The sequence below is a fragment of the Pavona decussata genome, unplaced genomic scaffold (assembly GCF_977016875.1).
Source record: "Pavona decussata unplaced genomic scaffold, jaPavDecu1.1 SCAFFOLD_384, whole genome shotgun sequence".
Taxonomy (NCBI): domain Eukaryota; kingdom Metazoa; phylum Cnidaria; class Anthozoa; order Scleractinia; family Agariciidae; genus Pavona; species Pavona decussata.
Genome location: NW_028145757.1, coordinates 460,934 through 478,511, shown reverse-complemented (window position 1 = coordinate 478,511; position 17,578 = coordinate 460,934). Strand labels below are relative to the sequence as shown.

General features: G+C 38.8%; 2 protein-coding genes and 1 pseudogene across 2 annotated transcripts; 2 read left to right on the top strand and 1 right to left on the bottom strand.

Annotated features, from left to right (window-relative positions):
• The first annotated feature begins 15 nt into the window (after nucleotides 1-15).
• Nucleotides 16-4,936, top strand: LOC146451786 (uncharacterized; annotated as a pseudogene).
• A 10-nt stretch (nucleotides 4,937-4,946) lies between these two features.
• LOC146451785 (uncharacterized) lies at nucleotides 4,947-6,648 on the bottom strand. Its single transcript, XM_085098658.1, has 3 exons — nucleotides 6,487-6,648; nucleotides 6,266-6,371; nucleotides 4,947-5,579 (listed from the first exon to the last, which is right to left on the bottom strand). Exons 1-3 carry the CDS (start codon nucleotides 6,514-6,516, stop codon nucleotides 5,131-5,133), a joined length of 585 nt encoding a protein of 194 aa, XP_084954784.1. The 5' UTR covers nucleotides 6,517-6,648; the 3' UTR covers nucleotides 4,947-5,130.
• A 2,413-nt stretch (nucleotides 6,649-9,061) lies between these two features.
• On the top strand, nucleotides 9,062-13,543 carry LOC146451784 (CD209 antigen-like protein A). Its single transcript, XM_085098659.1, has 5 exons — nucleotides 9,062-9,142; nucleotides 9,212-9,270; nucleotides 11,731-11,820; nucleotides 12,495-12,563; nucleotides 12,923-13,543. Exons 3-5 carry the CDS (start codon nucleotides 11,739-11,741, stop codon nucleotides 13,345-13,347), a joined length of 576 nt encoding a protein of 191 aa, XP_084954785.1. The 5' UTR covers nucleotides 9,062-9,142; nucleotides 9,212-9,270; nucleotides 11,731-11,738; the 3' UTR covers nucleotides 13,348-13,543.
• The last annotated feature ends 4,035 nt before the right edge of the window (nucleotides 13,544-17,578 follow it).

Here is a 17,578-nt window from a genome sequence, read left to right as displayed (position 1 = left end):
ATATTGGGAATATGATGGCTCGATTCATGGCGGATGGCGAGGTATTTCGATGGCTCGTCTTCCACTTTGAATCGAACCACTAGCCAGCTGACTAGCGAGAGATGTAGGCGCACCGCAATCATTCTTCCAGCTTCACCGTCGATTATATTCTCAAATCTATTTCGCTATGGCCGATTCTGCGTCCAGGAAAGCCAAAGTGATGCCGCAAGCACCTCGCGATCGAGTCAGGTCCACCTTTCAACTCGAAGTCGAAGCTGATCAGAAATGGCGATTGGACAGGGTGAAATCGCATATTCAGCGGATAAAGGACATCTTACAAATATCCAGCCGTACGCCAATGGGAAATGTCTTGGTGATGGAACGACTCTTGGACTCCTTCGAAGAGTCTGAACAAAGAAGAATGGCGAGTGCAAGTTATTCCTCATTGTTTCCATCTAGCTCGTTCCATCATCATGATTACAAGCCTTCCCCTCTCACCTGCAATGCTGAGACGCAAACGGATTGTAATCCGTACGTTCTGCCGTTCGTTTTGTCCATCGGGGAGAATACGACTGGCCGTTTTGATATCCCACACAGCAAGTAAGCCTGATGAGGATTATTTTGTTGCATCAACCGACGCCATAAATCAACTTATGGGCACGTTGGCAAAATACAATGGAAGGTGTCCTCTCTGTGGATATGATTTTTTTTGCAGTCATTTAAAGTGCTGCGGCATGGCCATGTTGTTCGCATAAGCGTTTTTTTGTGCTGCTGGCCATTCACTGCGATGGTTTTCAAGTAGCAGCTTCTCAGGAAAGTTTACTGCAAATTTGAGGTATGTCATTTGTCACTGGCATACCACAATATTTATTATACTTTGGAAAATTTATATTTGTTTGACTTGAGGATCACTGCCAGCATTACATGCACTTGTCTCTTTTTAGGATGATGCACGGATTTATCAGTACTGGGCTTACTGACACCCACTACATCTCCAGCTGCAGAGCAGCTAACATTGGCAATGTGGAACAGAAGTACATTTCTACTGGTAATTTGGTTACATGTTGGGTGTTTTGTTTTTATATGAAATGGCACAGTCATTACTGAGGACAAACCTGCTTCCAGATATAGAGCTTGTTGGTGGTACAAGTTAAATTTCACAAACACACACAAACAAAATCTCACACATCCATGCATACCTGCATGTTTACTAGTACTGAGACACATTTGTGTACTAAATCAAAAAACAAGTTCTTGTGTGCTAGTTATATCTATTTGATATAATGCATGTGCACCGGAGAGAATTTCATCAGTTGCGTATATTGCATGCCAATCATTTATTTTTTCCAACAAAGCTAATGCATTGATGGAACTGGCAGACACATAATGTAACTACATTATTTTCTTTCTTGGCAGTGTACTCCTCCCTTGGCTACAAAAATGCTGTGAAAGCTGTTTATGAGGAAAAACTGCTTGAAGCTCGCAGAGAGGTACAACAAGATCCTCAATATGCTGCAAATGGGGATGCTAGTTGATGTCGGTTGGCTCAGTTGGTAGAGCACCGGGCTCCCGTGCGGGAGGTCGCGGGTTCAAACCCCGGCCGGACCAACACTTAGGGTCTTTAAATAACTAAGGAGAAAGTGCTGCCTTTGTAATAACATCTGCAAACGGTTAGACTTTCTAGTCTTCTCGGATAAGGACGATAAATCGTAGGTCCCGTCTCACAACCCTTGTTCATGATTACTTTGTGGGACGTTAAAGAACCCACACACTGTTCGCAAGAGTAGGGGACGTAGTTCCCGGTGTTGTGGTCTGGCCTTCTATCTTTCACACTCATGCTTGGGTTAAGTGGGTGGGTGGGTGGGTGGGTGAGATCGAATATGGACCGATAGCGGCTGCCAGAGGCGCCTTCACATGCTGACGTCCGATCTCACCCCACAGAAATGTAAACCGCCATGCGACTTGGTGATATGTGCGGTATATAAGAATTCATTCATTCATTCATGATAAAGGCACAACATGTTTACAAAAAGAAGACTAATCATCTGGCTTCTTGCCTCATACTTTAATATTATTATTTTGTGTATTTTTTCCAGGTCATCATTACAGATGCAAGACATGACTCAAGTCGTGCTGCACAACACACCACTGTTTCAGCTATATCTCACCGGTATGAATAATGTGATAACAATATTAACAGTGATAGATAATACACCATACCTTTGGGGTACGTATTTACTGGTACAATAACTTTGACTACCAACAGAGGACTGGGTTTCATTGGCTGCTCAGCTGAGGAGGCCAGCTGGTTGAGTCCACTATAGTAGCTGTTGTATAATTTATTAAACATGAAATATATTGCAGCTGTAGGCCACAACTTCTTTGGCACATAGTAGCTGAGTATTGATTGTTGGTAGTAAAAATTCTGCCTTCGTTTTATTTCATAGCAACAAGAAGGTTATTTTTAGCCTCAGTTGGTCAAAGAATGACATGGTATCAGCTGCTTCACGGGAAGTTCCAATGACCAAAGAAGTGGTTGATTCTCTAACAGCTCTTGGTGAGATAAATGCAACAAGTTGTCTGTAGCCTCCTTTGCGAAGCGAGGGTAAGTCCAAGGTCTCATATGAAAGTGAGTGTTATTTCGATGTGAACGCAAACTCATTTTCATATGAAAGACTTGGCACATACCCAGGCAACTCGGCAATGGCCTATTAATTTTGTTTCCTAATTTCCTATGTTTAGTCTTTTTTTGCTATGGATCCTGTTTTCACTTGACTCATGACATTCAAGTAATGTTTTCTTATTAGTTTACTCTGTTCAGTGTAAACAAATTATACTTCACAGTAATTAATGCATATAAATGCAACTCTACCAACCAATAATTCTTTCCTTTTTTGGGTCATCGCATTGGTGAAGTTGCACACGACTATGTACCGGCACTAAAGATTTGGCTGAATGGGAAAGGAATTTTAAAGAACTCCTATGACAGCTGGCATGGTATGCCAACAAAAAATAAGTTGTAAACTTTTTTTCAACATTGAAACATATTATGTTGTAAACTGTGCTAAATAATCAAAAGTCATCACTAACTACTGGCCTGATAATTTTTTTTTGGTGCTTTGATGTCTTTCATATATTATGTGCACTCTTTTTATTTACTTAGGGAGACCATTCCAAATGTCACGAGACGAGAACTCCAGATGTCACCAAGACGGGTATGTATGCAGCAAAAAACCCCTTATCAGTGACAGGGCTATTGCTGCATACAGGAAAGCTATTGAAGGGACTACAATCTACAAAAATGCTGCTGATTATGGCCAGGTATTTAGACATTACAACCTTTTTTCCGTTGTGGATTTAATATATACTGTACATGTCTTTGTCAAAAATGTGACCAGAGTTTCCACTGAGTTGCCTAAATACACTATTTGGTGTTTAAAAAACTGTTATGACCAACTTATCACTTCAATCTAACCCTTATTCATGTTTTTACAGTGCCGTGACACGTATTGGGTTGAGACGTTTGTTACGCCGCAAAATGTAACAATTAACTCAAAATGTAACACTAAAGCAAAATGTAACAACTTTTGACGCAAAATGTAATATTAACCCGAATTGTAACAACTTCTAACGCAAAATGTAACAATTTCTTTAACGCGAAATGTAACAACGCAAAACGTAACAATCTTTCTGATGGATTATTGTTAGTAAAGCTTAAGGTACATTACTATCCACTGTGTGCGAGTGGTTAAACTTGATCACAGCAACCTTCAGTACAGCTTTAGCTATTATCCCTCAGTTGTCTGGCTTATGAAGTATGGATTTTTGGATCCCCAAATTAATAAACTGCTGTTTATATTACTATCAATACCAGGGAAAGAGGAGCGAAGGGTCACAATATTCCCAAGTTTTCAGAATTTGGGCGAGGACAAGCTAAAAAGCTAGGCGGAAGCGGTTGTCAGATTAAGTGGTAAAGGCGTAAACGTGGTGTTTTCCTTGCTACCAACACTATATACATACAGGAGGAGTTTCGATCGAAAGCTTTATCGCTGGTACCTGGAGAATATATGGCTACTTAAACGACTTCTACTACCTACTTACACTTGCATTTACTTACAATACACTGTTGCTTTTCTCCATCATTAATCAAAGAACACAAAGAGAGTCAAAGCAGTAAAGAGAAGCTAAAAACCAAATTTAATCAGCCATTTAACAAGGGTAAGAGAGTTGTTATACCACTCTACGCTCTTTATTCTACGCGCTCCTGAATAATGTTCTCCTCTTTTATTAAACGATTTCTTAGCTTAACATTTTAATTCAAGAGAAAACATCGATCTTTCTAAACAGAATGATTCTATTTGATACCGTTAACTCTTTCTTAGCGGCCACTTTCCGTAAGCGACCACCTCCCAATTTGCTAAATACTGCTACACAACCTCTCTCAACGGGACTTGTGACCAGTCAGTTTGTATAATTTGCTTTTCAGTAGATGTTTAGCTTGACAAGAAGGCCAATATGTCTAAATCTCCTTCTGGTAATTGTAAATGGTTTAGGGCGGGGAAGGAATTGGGTTCCTACTTCTGAAGTTTCTCAGTGTTCTGAAATTAATTTTTAGTCTGGGGCATATTTTATTTGGTGGGGGATGTGCCGATGTGTAGATAGTAGTGTTTCGTTCTGTTGGGTTGTGCGTGTGTGTGTGTGTGTGTGTGTGTGTGTGTGTGTGTGTGTGTGTGTGTGGTGGGGGGGTACTGAACGTCAACCACACATGTATACTGACATACATTATTTCCATCTCTATTTTTTTGTAGAATGAGAATGTGCTGCGAGAAACGAGCAGCGAGCAGTTCCATCAGACCAGCCGGCAACCTGACAGGATTGCACCTCATAGAGTGCTGGTTGAGAAGACTTTTCACTTCAAGGATTCCATTTGGGCTTTCTTTTATAACTTGTTGTAAATGTTTGAAAAAATGACAAAAATTAGACAGCGCACTATATCATTTATACAAAGCCATTGAAAGTACTATTGAGGTTTTCTTTTATTTCGACAAGTAAACAAAATTATAATGAAATGCACTTGTTTACTTGTCAGTAGCAAAATATATTCTCCACTCAGGAAAGGAAAGACTGCTATTTCAATTATTGTTCTGCCGACTAAGATCTTCTGTGCCCCTTGTAGGGTATATTGGCAGGATTGGGCCATCGGCCACGAACATCTTTGATGACACAATGGGGCATCACCTCCCTCACATCGTCTATTAGGCACCCCAACTGCTCCTTTCGTTCTAGATATGTGGCATTCTCCCAAAGGCCACAATCCTTTAGCGTCTTCCAGTACCATTTGTAGTCTTTTCGGCGCTTGGTGTGGTTTGTTATTCTTGCGTCACTTCTTCCCTGCGGCTTGAAAGGGGAAGCAGTGATGCAGCGCGCCTGAAGACAAAACTCACACGCTGTTGCTTCTGCAGGTGCCTCAGCAGCTGGTTCTGCTGGTTCAGGGCCAGTTTTAGCGGCCTGAATATCGTTACGTCGGTGGAAAAGACGTATTGGTTCTGTAGGTCCATTTTCATCTGCGACAGCCGGAATTTCGAATCGTCTGCCAGGAACTAAAAATAGAACAATAAACTAAACTATGAATTATCCTCAGTAATTTTATCAACTGCATAAGCTTTTATTAGCAATAAAAGAGAACATCTGATAACATGATCCAGGGCCCCAAAACAAGACTGCATCGCCAGTCAGACATGCAGGCAGTGTTTTGAAGTTCGATACATAACATACAAGAAACCCGGGAAGAAACACAGGAGAAGTGACAACACTGACGACCAATGAAAGCAAAACAAGGCGAGTAGGACAAGAGAAGAAATTATCGCTACTAAATTGCTGCAACCTTTCCGCACAAAAAAAGAAATCTTACCAGTTTCAGGTCAGTCAAAAAAAAAAAAACAGATCATGATGTCTTAACAAATGCAGGATTCACAATATCGGTATTTGAAGTTATATTTACAAATGCAATAGATTTTTGAACAATGCCTTCGCCGTGACCTTTCATATTTTCGACCTGCAGACCGGAATCGGGTTTCTACCTCTGTTGGAAAGAAAAAGCGCGCAATTCAAAAAGCCGCTCTAGAACTCAACTCTTTTTTTTTTTCGTACATATTTGATGGACTGTGTTCGTACGAAATGTATTCGAATAAAATACTCTATTCTAATACTCGAAAATTGCTAAAGATACAGCCAACTAGGGAACAGTGGTACGTGTTATTACTATCCTAAATTTTATTTTACTGACCGTTTGCCTTCACACGCTTCATCGATACGACTTCGCAAGTCGTAGATGCGTCTCGTATCGATTGTATGATATTTTGTTGTTCATCTTCGAAAACTTCAACGGTTAGCTAAAAAGAAACGCGATAATTATTATATATGAAGTACAGACAAGGAGACAAATGCGAAATGGAAACGGCTTGTATATAATAAACGCCATAGACGTATATGGCCAGTTCTACTTACCCGTATTCGTTTTCTTGCACCACCGATCATCTTTGAATGAATTTCTTACCAGATTCTTACTATATATTTCTAATAGAACTGAACAATACAGCGCCGATAGGTATGTCTCTTTCCACTGAGGACACTGAGCACTGAGCACCGTCGCGGAGAGCGGGATTTGATGTTGACAGCTCAGTGTGTGGGGATAAATGAATGACGGCTTGGCCAGGCCAAAGGTCCTTTTATAGTCAGGGTCCTTGTTTCATCGTTTTGTACACAAACGCCTTGTGAGCCTCTCGAATATTCCTGGCCTTTTCGACGTTCCGATCTTTCCAAACTCTCCGCTAAGGGAACCTTGGCTTTTCAATGCAGTCCTTCGACGATTTGTAGTTGTTTTGATGATTCACTCGTTGTTCTGGCAGCTTATCCGGGATCGGGGGACCATGTAATAAAGGTTTTTCAAGTATTTAATTCCACTCACGATAAATAATGACTTCTTCACAATTTTCCTCGTAATTACGCTTCACTCCGGCTGTTTCAGTTCTGTAAAGTTGATCTAACAACGGATTCTACACTCTACACTCAAAACTCCATCGATCCGACGATAAAATCTCAACTCGAAGGCATGTTCTTCTCACGTGGTCTCTTCCCGCCACTCACGCGTAATTATGCTAATTTATGGTCATAGTTTAATTTCTAACAACACCCTATCCAGCATCACAAATATGGGAAACAATGGACTGTAACATTAAGCAATCAAACTCCGCTTCATCGTTTAAAACCAAATACAAGAAAAATTTGCTTATATACCAGAGTAAGAGTAATGTAGAGTTCTTCACCGTCATCCGTTCGCTAAACACGCTCTTTTTCTTTTTCAAACATTTCCAAATAATTTTCTCTTCCACCGAAATAATTTCCTCTTGCATCGTAAGCAGTGCCCAACTCGAAAGCAGCACGCTCCTTTGGGCACTTCTCACACTAAACCAAACAAATTTATCCTAATTCTTTTTAATCCTCCTTTGTAATATAAATGTTTGTTGTTTTTTTTTTATGTATCAGTATTGAATCTCGCTGTACGTGTGAAAAATAAAATTGAATTGAATTGAATTGAATTGTATCCCAAAAATAAAAAGAATGGAGATTTTGCATTATAAAGCTTATTATTTTCGCTATTAATTTCGCTATTAAATTCAAACTTTAAACCCTTATCCTACCAAAAGGAGCAAGCAACAAATGGTTTTAGTTTTTATTACCTAAAGTTTATTCTTACAATAATAAGCTTAATGATAATATTGAGGACATGTTTTAGGAAGCTCACCAAAAATGAAAAATAGCAAACAGCTTTGATGTGCCGCCACCAGTTCGCTACATAATTTCCAACATATCTCATTTTGACATTTTGTAATATAAATGTTTATTGTTTTTTTTATGTATCAGTATTGAATCTCGCTGTACGTGTGAAAAATAAAATTGAATTGAATTGAATTAAATTGTATCCCAAAAATAAAAAGAATGGAAATTTTGCATTATAAAGCTTATCAATTGCTGCTCCTTGACACTAGACAGGGCAAACGCTAATTGATCATTTTCAATTTCGCATGCTAAGAAATAATAACTAATATTAAATAAGAAACAAAGATCCTACATCATGTTTTACTTCGTGCTCCAAAATTGCAGAGCTAAGTCAGTTTAACACACGCCAATTGATTAAAGTTGTTCAAGAATTTTAGCATTTCGTGATGTCAACATCTATACTAAATGTTGATTAACATCTCGTTCTTACGTTTAAATGAGATACGCGCCATAGGAACTGGTCTGCCCGATAGCGTTCAACAAATTTATTATTACCTTAAATGGCTTGGACGATTCCCGGACGTTCCCGTTGTCTCGGTTGCAAGTTTGATGTAGATGCAATCCCTAAAAAAAGAGCAAGAAAATCGTTTTACTTCCAATCCATGTTTTCCCATCTTTTTTTCGCTGCAAAAATGTGCATTGTACACGTCCCTAAAAGTATCGTTTCTCTTATTGTATTGAACGCTACTGCAACGCCATGAATAACTTAAGCTTTAGTTTAAATTTCCCAAAAGCTGTAAACATAGTGTGGCGCCACTGTCGTTTTATATCAATATCATTGTAAATATCATTTTAAGCCGCAAAAAACACAAGTGTTTGATATGTTTTCTTTATAAACCTTAATCTTGTATGTCTAGAGCATAATTTTAATTGAGAACACTGCGGAGTATCAATCTGCAGAAATTTTGTACTTAAAAATCACTTTCACACTTGGAAAAACAAGTTGGGTATAATATTATTGAATCTTTATATATTTTACACCGTTTCTGGCCATGAAAAGAAACGTTGTTATAGAAGATAGAATGTAGTTCGGGTATGTCATAGGAATTGGGAATTAAGGAATGCCTACTGTGGAGGAAGTGGTTGCTTTGGCAACTTAACGCGAGGGGAATGGTACGGGGCGTGGATTTCATGCTTTGTCAATCATCTTTTTACCAATTACGTTTTGTTTACTTTGCTGATAACCAATCATAATTTCCCAAGTCTTCGCCAGTCAATAGCAGAGCTACCTGCCACCAATTAGCCCATCCTTCGTTGCCATATCTTGGTCGTCATTGAAGATTAGTTTGTCTTTCTGAAGCAAGGATTATCGGTTTGACATCAGGTAGTTTCTATCGTAAATTTTAAATTGAAAGTAAGCCAAAGTCGATTGACACAATTGTTTTATTTGCAGGTTCACCTGTTTTACTGCAAAACTAAGTAACTGTGATCGACAGGGCTAAGATACCAAAGGTATGTACCATAGGATAATTTTTTGGCATTAACATTTAAACTAAGCGAAAATTATTTCTACTCTCCCAACAATTGTTCCTGCGTTACGCTGTGATCCAGTTCCTGAACTCTGCGTTAGGCGTTGGGCTAGTTTGCTGATATCCTGCACAACAGAGCTTATATTGTATAGTTCGCATTCTTTAGCCACAACCAAACTACGGTATTTTGAATTTAAACTACATCAATCTGACGATGAAAATTTTTGGTATATCATGATCCACAAAAGTGGGGCAAAAAGAAAACCCCTCGCACTTGGATTAGAATAAGACACCACGAAGCTGTTTTATCGAACAACGAAGGTTAGGGACAGGAGAGAAGGACAAACCTTTCGTTGTTCTTATTTGCTTGCCTGTCTTTGCGTGTCTTTGTGTTGTGTCTGACGAGTGAAACAACCATCAGATAATCAGCATAGAGTGGAATTGTCTTGTCAGTTGTTTGGAAGCATGTCGGCTTGGTCAAGATTTTATTCGGTGGGTTAAAGGGGAAGTATCATGGGGTTTTTGACCACTTTGTTAAAAATGGTGAAATAAGACCTTCACTTGGCTACAAAATAATTCTAGAACAACGAGAGGAAAGAAATAAACTCAGTTCTTGAAAGAAACAACTCGTGATCTGTTCTAGTGCATTTTGGAAGCAACAATACAAGAACTTGCCTAACATTTTTCAAGATTCAATCCATTCCGAGCTACTCTGTCTCTGGCCAAAGGAACTAATCGACCGTTTTATTGCACTGGGGTGATAATTTATAGCAAAACTAGGCAGTTACTTTTTTGTTTCTTTGACAGAGAAACATTTCTGGGTTTTGAAATGACATCAAATTTGCGTGATACTTCCCCTTTAAGACATTGTACAAAATATACAAAGCTGTGTTATTAATAATGGCCTTACAACGGACTATTTTGCTTTGGAACGGGGTGTAAGACATTATCGCGATCCTAGGGTATCTTCCCATCGCGCTGAGACCACATCATTTGCGATATTGTCGTCTCAAAATGACGGTTTCTGATTGGCTCAAAAACTGTCATGTAAGCATGACAGCACGGCACTTAAATAGCTTCGGCGCGCACAGATCAAAATTTTACTTCTGTGAATAAACATGCGACGTTGGATGGTGTTGTTTTTTTCTTTTCATTTGAGTTTACAAAGCTTCTGACTGACACTGTTCGAGGACCACTTATAATATTTTTTTTGTGGTGAGCATGTACCATGATACAGCGGATACAACTTTTTTCTTGAAGATAAGCGAAAATTCGATGAGCTTAAATTCCAATAAATTATGGCATTTTCAAAGCAAAAGGATCTGTTTCTTTTCTGATGTCTCTTATCTCTAGAAAAATTTGCTCCAAGAACTCTGCTGCGTTCTCTTACATGGTTCAGGTCTGTAAATTTGATCTTCTTGTCGTAGCGCCGAACGGCAGACTCGGTAATTTTTACAGTATTTTTCGCTGCTTGGTCTCTTTCAAATTTCTAAATCTCCACGGCATCTAAGCTAGGATAACAGTGCTGTGTTTTCGTTTTTGGGTAGTAGTATGGTTGCTCTTTTTATTCTTGCTTCTGGTTGTGAGGTTTATTCATCACTGTTTTCATGTTGTTGTTTATATCTCGGCGGTAACAAATTTTCAATAAAATTTGCTGGTAAAATGTTCAAACCTACTAGCTCGTCTATTTCATCAATGGTAGGTGCTTTATGGACTGTAAATTTTTTGCATTTTCTTTGTTTTGACGTAAAAATTAAAGCCAAAAATTCAATAACCTGCCCCGAGAAAAAATTTCGCGCACGGATATTACCATGGCTACAGTTTAACCTAAGTAAGAATTTCTCTTTCAATCAGCGCACGATTTGTACTTTATCCGTTTACTTTCTCCAACAAAATGTCAGTATCGCGATAAAAAACTAAATTCGATTTTAAGACGGCAGTACGACTTTATATTGACGGCGTTGGGAGAAAATATATTCCGTATTGGGCTCTGTCGCTTCGCGACTCTGCCCAATACGGAATATATTTTCTCCCAACTAGCCGTCAATATAAAGTCGTAGTGCCGTCGAATTTAGTTTATAGGGTGATCTCTTCTCTCCATATTTATTGGTGGTCGTGGTCGAAACTCTTGCGATAACAACTCTACAAAAGCTAATAATATACAATGCATAGTACAAGGAGAGAAGGTCGACTGGGGAAAACTGAGAGGCTTAATGGACAAAAAAATCGAGAAATATTTAGTGTAGATAATATTTTTAAAACTTGGTAGAAAAAATTTCCGAAAATAAGGGGATCCTGAAAAAAGAAAAGGTTTTTGTAGTAAGCAAATGAAACACGGACTATATAGATTACATTATCAGAAATTCATCAATCGCTGTAAATTTAAAAGTTATCGTTATAGTGTGCTTGTTTGTTTGTTTGTTTGTTTGTTTTTTCTTAGCAGAATCAAAGATGGCAATCAAGGAAGCAATGTGCCTTATTCTCGTCGTCATGTCAGTGGTGGCGAAGGCAGAGCATTCTGGCAAGGAACGAAGTAAGATTGCAATAATTGTAATTGAATGTTTAGATACAACCCGAGTCAACACGCGCTAATAGCACATTATCAACGGCAAACAGAATCCTTCAGGTTTTTGTTTCTTCATGCTAATAAAGCTATTGTTCTTTGCTCTCCACTTATGTTACAAAATTTGAATTTGAAAAGGAAAACAAACTAAATTCTGGTATAATTGTCATCGTGAAAATTGGCCTATTCGAAACATACAAATTAATAGGCTATAACAAGTAGACTAATTCACCAGCTACTCTTTAGAAAACTCGTTCCGCACAGGTTTGGCTATCGCATAGAAACCAGACTTAAAAGCTCTCCACTAGAGAAATATTTTCGCCTGTTTCCCCTTTTGAAAGTCATTTATCTTGAATTAAAAATTGTTTACAGGCTACCTTTTCGATTCCCACGCACAGGCTACATACTATTTTTTGTCATACTTGTTATTGTTCGCGCCAACTCAAGTTTAATTAAAGTTGATTATTTTGGAAGTGATATTACAAACTTAATCCAACATGATTTTATTCCATAGTATTAACTTTGCATAATTCCTTCATGCACTTATGCACATAATTCATGTAGGAGCTGTATTCCTATCTGTTGATTATTTTCATGATATTGTCATAAGGTTTAAATTAGTCTGGTATTATTTTTTTCCACAGTGAGGGCAATTTTCGCTCGGGATTCGTCATCCTGCGGAGACACTTGCACTGACAGATGCATTGTAAAGTGTAAGTTGGCAAACAGATATCCTTGATAGTTATAGAACGGAATAACCAAGTTTATAGGAGAAATTTAATGGTTGCACAGCAGTAAAAGCGTGAGCGTACATAAAGAAAACAAACTGATAAAATTCCAATTTAGTATTAATTTTGCATTTCACTTAAAAACATACATATATGCAAACATGTACACTTAAGACGCAATTAAAAGAAATTTCGAAGAAATTGAAATATGCGTACACTATAACGACGCAAAAAATCGCTGTTACACAGGCAAATTTAGCCTCAGACAAAACATCTAAAAGTTTGTATGAATTCATATAAGAACGAGAGAAGAGAAGATTAATTTGTTTACTTTCGCTGCGTAGGTTGTCCATCTGGTTGGGTACGATCAGGAGGGTCATGCTATTACGCCGACGATACGATAACTCCGAAATGGGAAGATGCTCGAGCAGTTTGTAAGAAGCTTGGAGGAGACCTTGTTGTAATCAACTCAGCCGAAGAAAACGACTTCGTTTACCAACTGGCAGTGAAGCAGGAAACGGTCCCTCAGGGGATAGCGTGGATCGGACTGAAGAAAAACACTGATGACTCCAAATGGTATTGGATTGATGGCACCCCATTGGAAGGGCAGTATATCAATTGGGGACCAGGGGAACCTAACAACGTGGGAGGTAATGAGGATTGCGGCCACTTTATCAAAACACTAAGAAAGTGGAATGACTTAAGCTGCGAATGCGTAGGAGTTTGGGCTCCGAAGGCTCCCACCATTCTTTGCGAAAAGCATCTTTAGGCATCCAGTGCCTAATCTAAACCAAGCAGCTGTGAGCCTTATCCAAAGGTAGTTATTTCGGATTCTATAAACAGGATATTATATTGTAAGTTAAAAGTTGAGAGCGTGGCACTTGCTCATTAGATGTAAAACTTAAAGCTGTAACTTGATATCAATGCTCAGTCAGCTGAAAGAAATAAAAATGGTGTTGGGGAAATTTGTGTCGTGAAATTGGTGATCAGTTCCTACAGCGGTTGGTTCTGTTAGGTTTGGCAGCGTTGCCATTTAAGGGGAGTACGGTTGGTCGTTGTAGACGGGGTGCTTTGTACTTAAACACTCTTCAACCCCTCACGCTCCAACCTTTATCCTCAGAAAATTGACGAGGAGTCAAACCACTGCAATCGGACATCAAACTGCCTTCCGGAATTTCTACAGAAAGTCTACATTTCTAACCTCCTGTTAGCGGGTAACTCTAATAAGCGGATGCGGATCGTATAAGTTAAAATATGCTCTGTTAGAGCGCATACATAAGGTCTGGTAAAAACAATCACCGAAACGTGTTTTGTTTTTAACACCATAGTTTCTATGACATTATTATTTCATTTGTTCTGTATTCTGACCTTGTTTTGTTTTAACCACCAAAGTTTTTGCAGTCTTCATCTCTCTAGTATTCTGAAAAGAGAAGACAACAGCCGTTCAATTTACGTGACCAGAGGCCTTTTTTAGCATGAAGAGAACGCTCTAACTTGGGAAAAAATAAAATGTTACAGGATCAATAAATGATCGTAATTTCTGCAATAATGCGATAAATAATATCTGTAAATATGATACTTATCCGTTAAAGAAAGCTAAAGGTAACATACAAAGCAGTATTCCTCAAAATAACAGTAAAAACATGCGAAGTTGGCAATTAGCGGTCTAAATATTGGAATTGACGCTTGTGATATTTGAGTTCTGAAACATAAACGTAAATGCGACCTTCAATTTTCAAATCACGTCACATGTCCCGAGAACGCTCGCTTTTTCTTTAAAGAATTTAGAACCATTCAAAAACAGAAATAAAAACAAAAGATTTCTTACTTGCCTACTAACTAAATTCTTCAATTCCTCTGGAAATATGACCAAAAAATTTCCAGTACATCTTAGGTTATATAAAAAGGCATATTTTAAAACGTTTGTTTCAGAATCTCCTTATTTTCGAAAATGTATCCACCTGGCCTTGAATGTTATATACTATTTGACCTAATTGTTCTCGGTTTTTTGTTCATAAACCGCCTCACTTCTCCCCAAACGACCTTGTCTTTTTATTTAGATCTGAGGTAGCTCCAAACTTGTACTTTCTCATAATCCATCCCGTTTTTTATTAGCGACATACTGCTGATAGCAATGTAAATACAAAACACGCATGCGTCTTACATACTTTGCTCTACCAAGGGGAGTTTGAGAAATCTTTGGCATGATCAGTCTTACATCGAGCCTCGCTGTCCCAACGTCAACAAAAGGCTCCGCGTTCCACGGTTCCATAGTGGCGTTGATCTGTTTAAAAGCGCACGTGTCTCTCGGGACCACACGAAGGCATGACGGGACCGTATTTAGACTGAGATTTGTTTAGTTATCTACACCCTCCCCCCCCCCCCCCCCCCCTTCCCCTAACATAACTACGAGAGTATTAACCTGGCGAGAGGTCGCCGTTGTGAGGCGGGAAAAGTAAACTTTAAGAAACCGTATGACGGGTACGCGTTGAATAAAGAAAGTTCGCATAAATTTTATTGTAGTTATGGCCTTATTCAGATTGGTCCATGACCTTCTCCTTGAAAGCTTCGACGACGAATTTCTTCTCTTGTAAAATTTAAACAAGTCGAAAAATTCAGATTTTCCCTACGAAAGTTACGACAAATTCAAATTGAATGAGATGCATGACAGTGAGTGTCTCGCCGCTAGACAGCCCTGCCCTACAAGGGTCTTCTACTAATTGTCCTAATTCCAGCAGGAAAAATTTTTAACATGGCTTTAATTTAAGTCTTAAGCTCAAATCAAGACAAGCTCGATTTTGCTTACTCGTTATTTCGATAACGGACAACTGGTTTAATCTACAACACAACAGAATGAATTCAAACGGGGTATTTTCTAATTTAAATCTTTCATAGATATTACTTACAGTGCATAAAAAGGCACATTGACAAGTTACTGGTTTGGCGGCTTTGTGAGGGCAGAGTCACAGCGGTTTTCCATGTGGTCGTCGACAGCCTGCCAAGATCGATAAAATGAAAGGGAAATTATTCCTTTAAAATCGTTTTCCTTTCGTAAAAAACTCAAATAAACGATCCACTAAGATTAAAAATTCTTTAAGCATCCAAAGTATAAAAGAATTTCGTCGAATTAGACCTAAAGTGATTTACTCAATTCAGTTAGACAAGGCGGCAAACTCGGCCTTTCAACGTAGTAGACAATCCCGCTACGGAGGGAAATTTTTCACGACGGCTATCCGGAAGTGGTTCGGCTATTTTCTTTATCTCCACCCGCAGTCCTCGGATCTTAAGGTGGTTGAGGAAGCTTAGAGGATGACCCGACATGTTTCTTTTGTGGTGTGCAATGGGAAGTTATCCCGTTATGTGATATGTGACCGACGTGGAAATTACGTCATGATTTCAAAACGGCGGCCATCCTGGATCAGCCATATTGGATTTCCACAAAAGTTCGGAAAACTACCACAAGTTCTCGTAGTTATCTCTCGCCAGACTGTTGCAAAAAAACAACAGTCTCCTTGCGTAGATAACTGCGAGAATCTTTCTTCTATATAATCTTTCATTCGCAGTACGTATACATGCTTCATGATTACCGAAAGTTGTTGGTTTGTTTCGTTGTTTTTAACTAAAGAATTTTTTTAGTATCGTGAAGAGTGCAAGGTTTTGTTTGTGTTCTCCGATTATAAACAGACTTTTTTTCATTCGTCCTATTCAGGCTGACAGTTGTCCGCCATTTTTTGACGGACACTCAAAACTAAGCTGTTGGATTTGGAAACAAACGATTGTTTTCATCAACAGAGTTGATAAACTAATTTGGCCTCCATAAAGAGATCTAAATGCTGACGTTTTGAGCGTTACGTTAGCCAGTTCGTCAGAGCGAATCAAGAAATTATGGGTTGTATGTGGTTCAAATAGTGAGCAGTGGAGTTGGCATGGAGAGTGGTTTTTTTTCTTGTATAGAGTCGAACCTCCCGTTAGCGACCATCCAAAATACCAAAATTTAGTAGTCGTTTACGAGTGGTGGTTGCTTACGAGAGTCGAACCAGAGGGGGGTCTCTTCCAGGAACAGGTCTGACACATGTACTTATTCGAAAAGAATTTATTGCATTCATTCTACTAGTTACAATACGAGCAGTGCTAGGTTTTCACCAAAAGTTCCTCGTAAACTCTGAGTAGCGTAGTACATACAGCGAGCATGTTTCAAGTGGTCCCTTACAAGAGGTTAAAAACAATCAAAAATTATAATGCCGTCACCCCAAAAATGCGTGGCGATCGCTTACGTGTGGAAAAATTTGGGACTGCGAAAAATGTGGTGTTTTCCCAAAATTTGGGACTGGGAAAAATTTGGTGTTTTGGATAGTGGTCCCTTAATGGGAAGTGGTCGCTCAGAGACGTCCCCCAAAACCATACAAATGCTTAAAAAGTTACTAATTTTTGTTACTCCTGTAAAGTACATACCGCTTACTAACCGAAGTCGAGGTCCGTACTGTAAATTACGGACCGAGTTTTTTCCCATTGATTTATGGGAAATTTGAATGTTTTTCCCATTGATTTGTCCCATGCGCGAAGCACGTGGGCCATAAATCAACGGGAAAAAACGAGGATCCTTAACTTACCTTACGGACCGATAAAACGACGTTAGTAAGATATGATATCTCTGAGGTTAATCGGGCACGCGGGAAAGGAAACTTTCAAATTTAGCGGGCCGTACAGTGAAACACAGCCCGCAAAACTAACCAATTACACGGCGCATACTAAATGAGAGATATAATAATGTCTTATAGTTACCATTTCAAAGAAACTTGGTTGTTAAATTACGATGTTTATCAATTTTTAAGTATATCACAGAACTGCAAAAACATTTTGAGAGAGTCTATATCGTTTTAGGGGACGTCGTCTCAAAATTGGAGACGTTTGTATGGAGTTTGAACCATGTTTCACTGAGGTACATAACTTGGTTGTTATTCAGCTAAACAGTACCAAACTTGGTCAAATGACTTATCTTA

Coding starts and splice junctions, on each gene's coding strand:
- LOC146451785 (XM_085098658.1), bottom strand. CDS start 6,516: ATGATCGGTGGTGCAAGAAAACGAATACGG. Junction 6,372..6,486: donor GTGCAAGAAAACGAATACGG/GTAAGTAGAACT, acceptor GTTTCTTTTTAG/CTAACCGTTGAAGTTTTCGA. Junction 5,580..6,265: donor GAAGCGTGTGAAGGCAAACG/GTCAGTAAAATA, acceptor TTCTATTTTTAG/TTCCTGGCAGACGATTCGAA.
- LOC146451784 (XM_085098659.1), top strand. CDS start 11,739: ATGGCAATCAAGGAAGCAATGTGCCTTATTCTCGTCGTCATGTCAGTG. Junction 11,821..12,494: donor GCATTCTGGCAAGGAACGAA/GTAAGATTGCAA, acceptor TTTTTTCCACAG/TGAGGGCAATTTTCGCTCGG. Junction 12,564..12,922: donor TGACAGATGCATTGTAAAGT/GTAAGTTGGCAA, acceptor TTCGCTGCGTAG/GTTGTCCATCTGGTTGGGTA.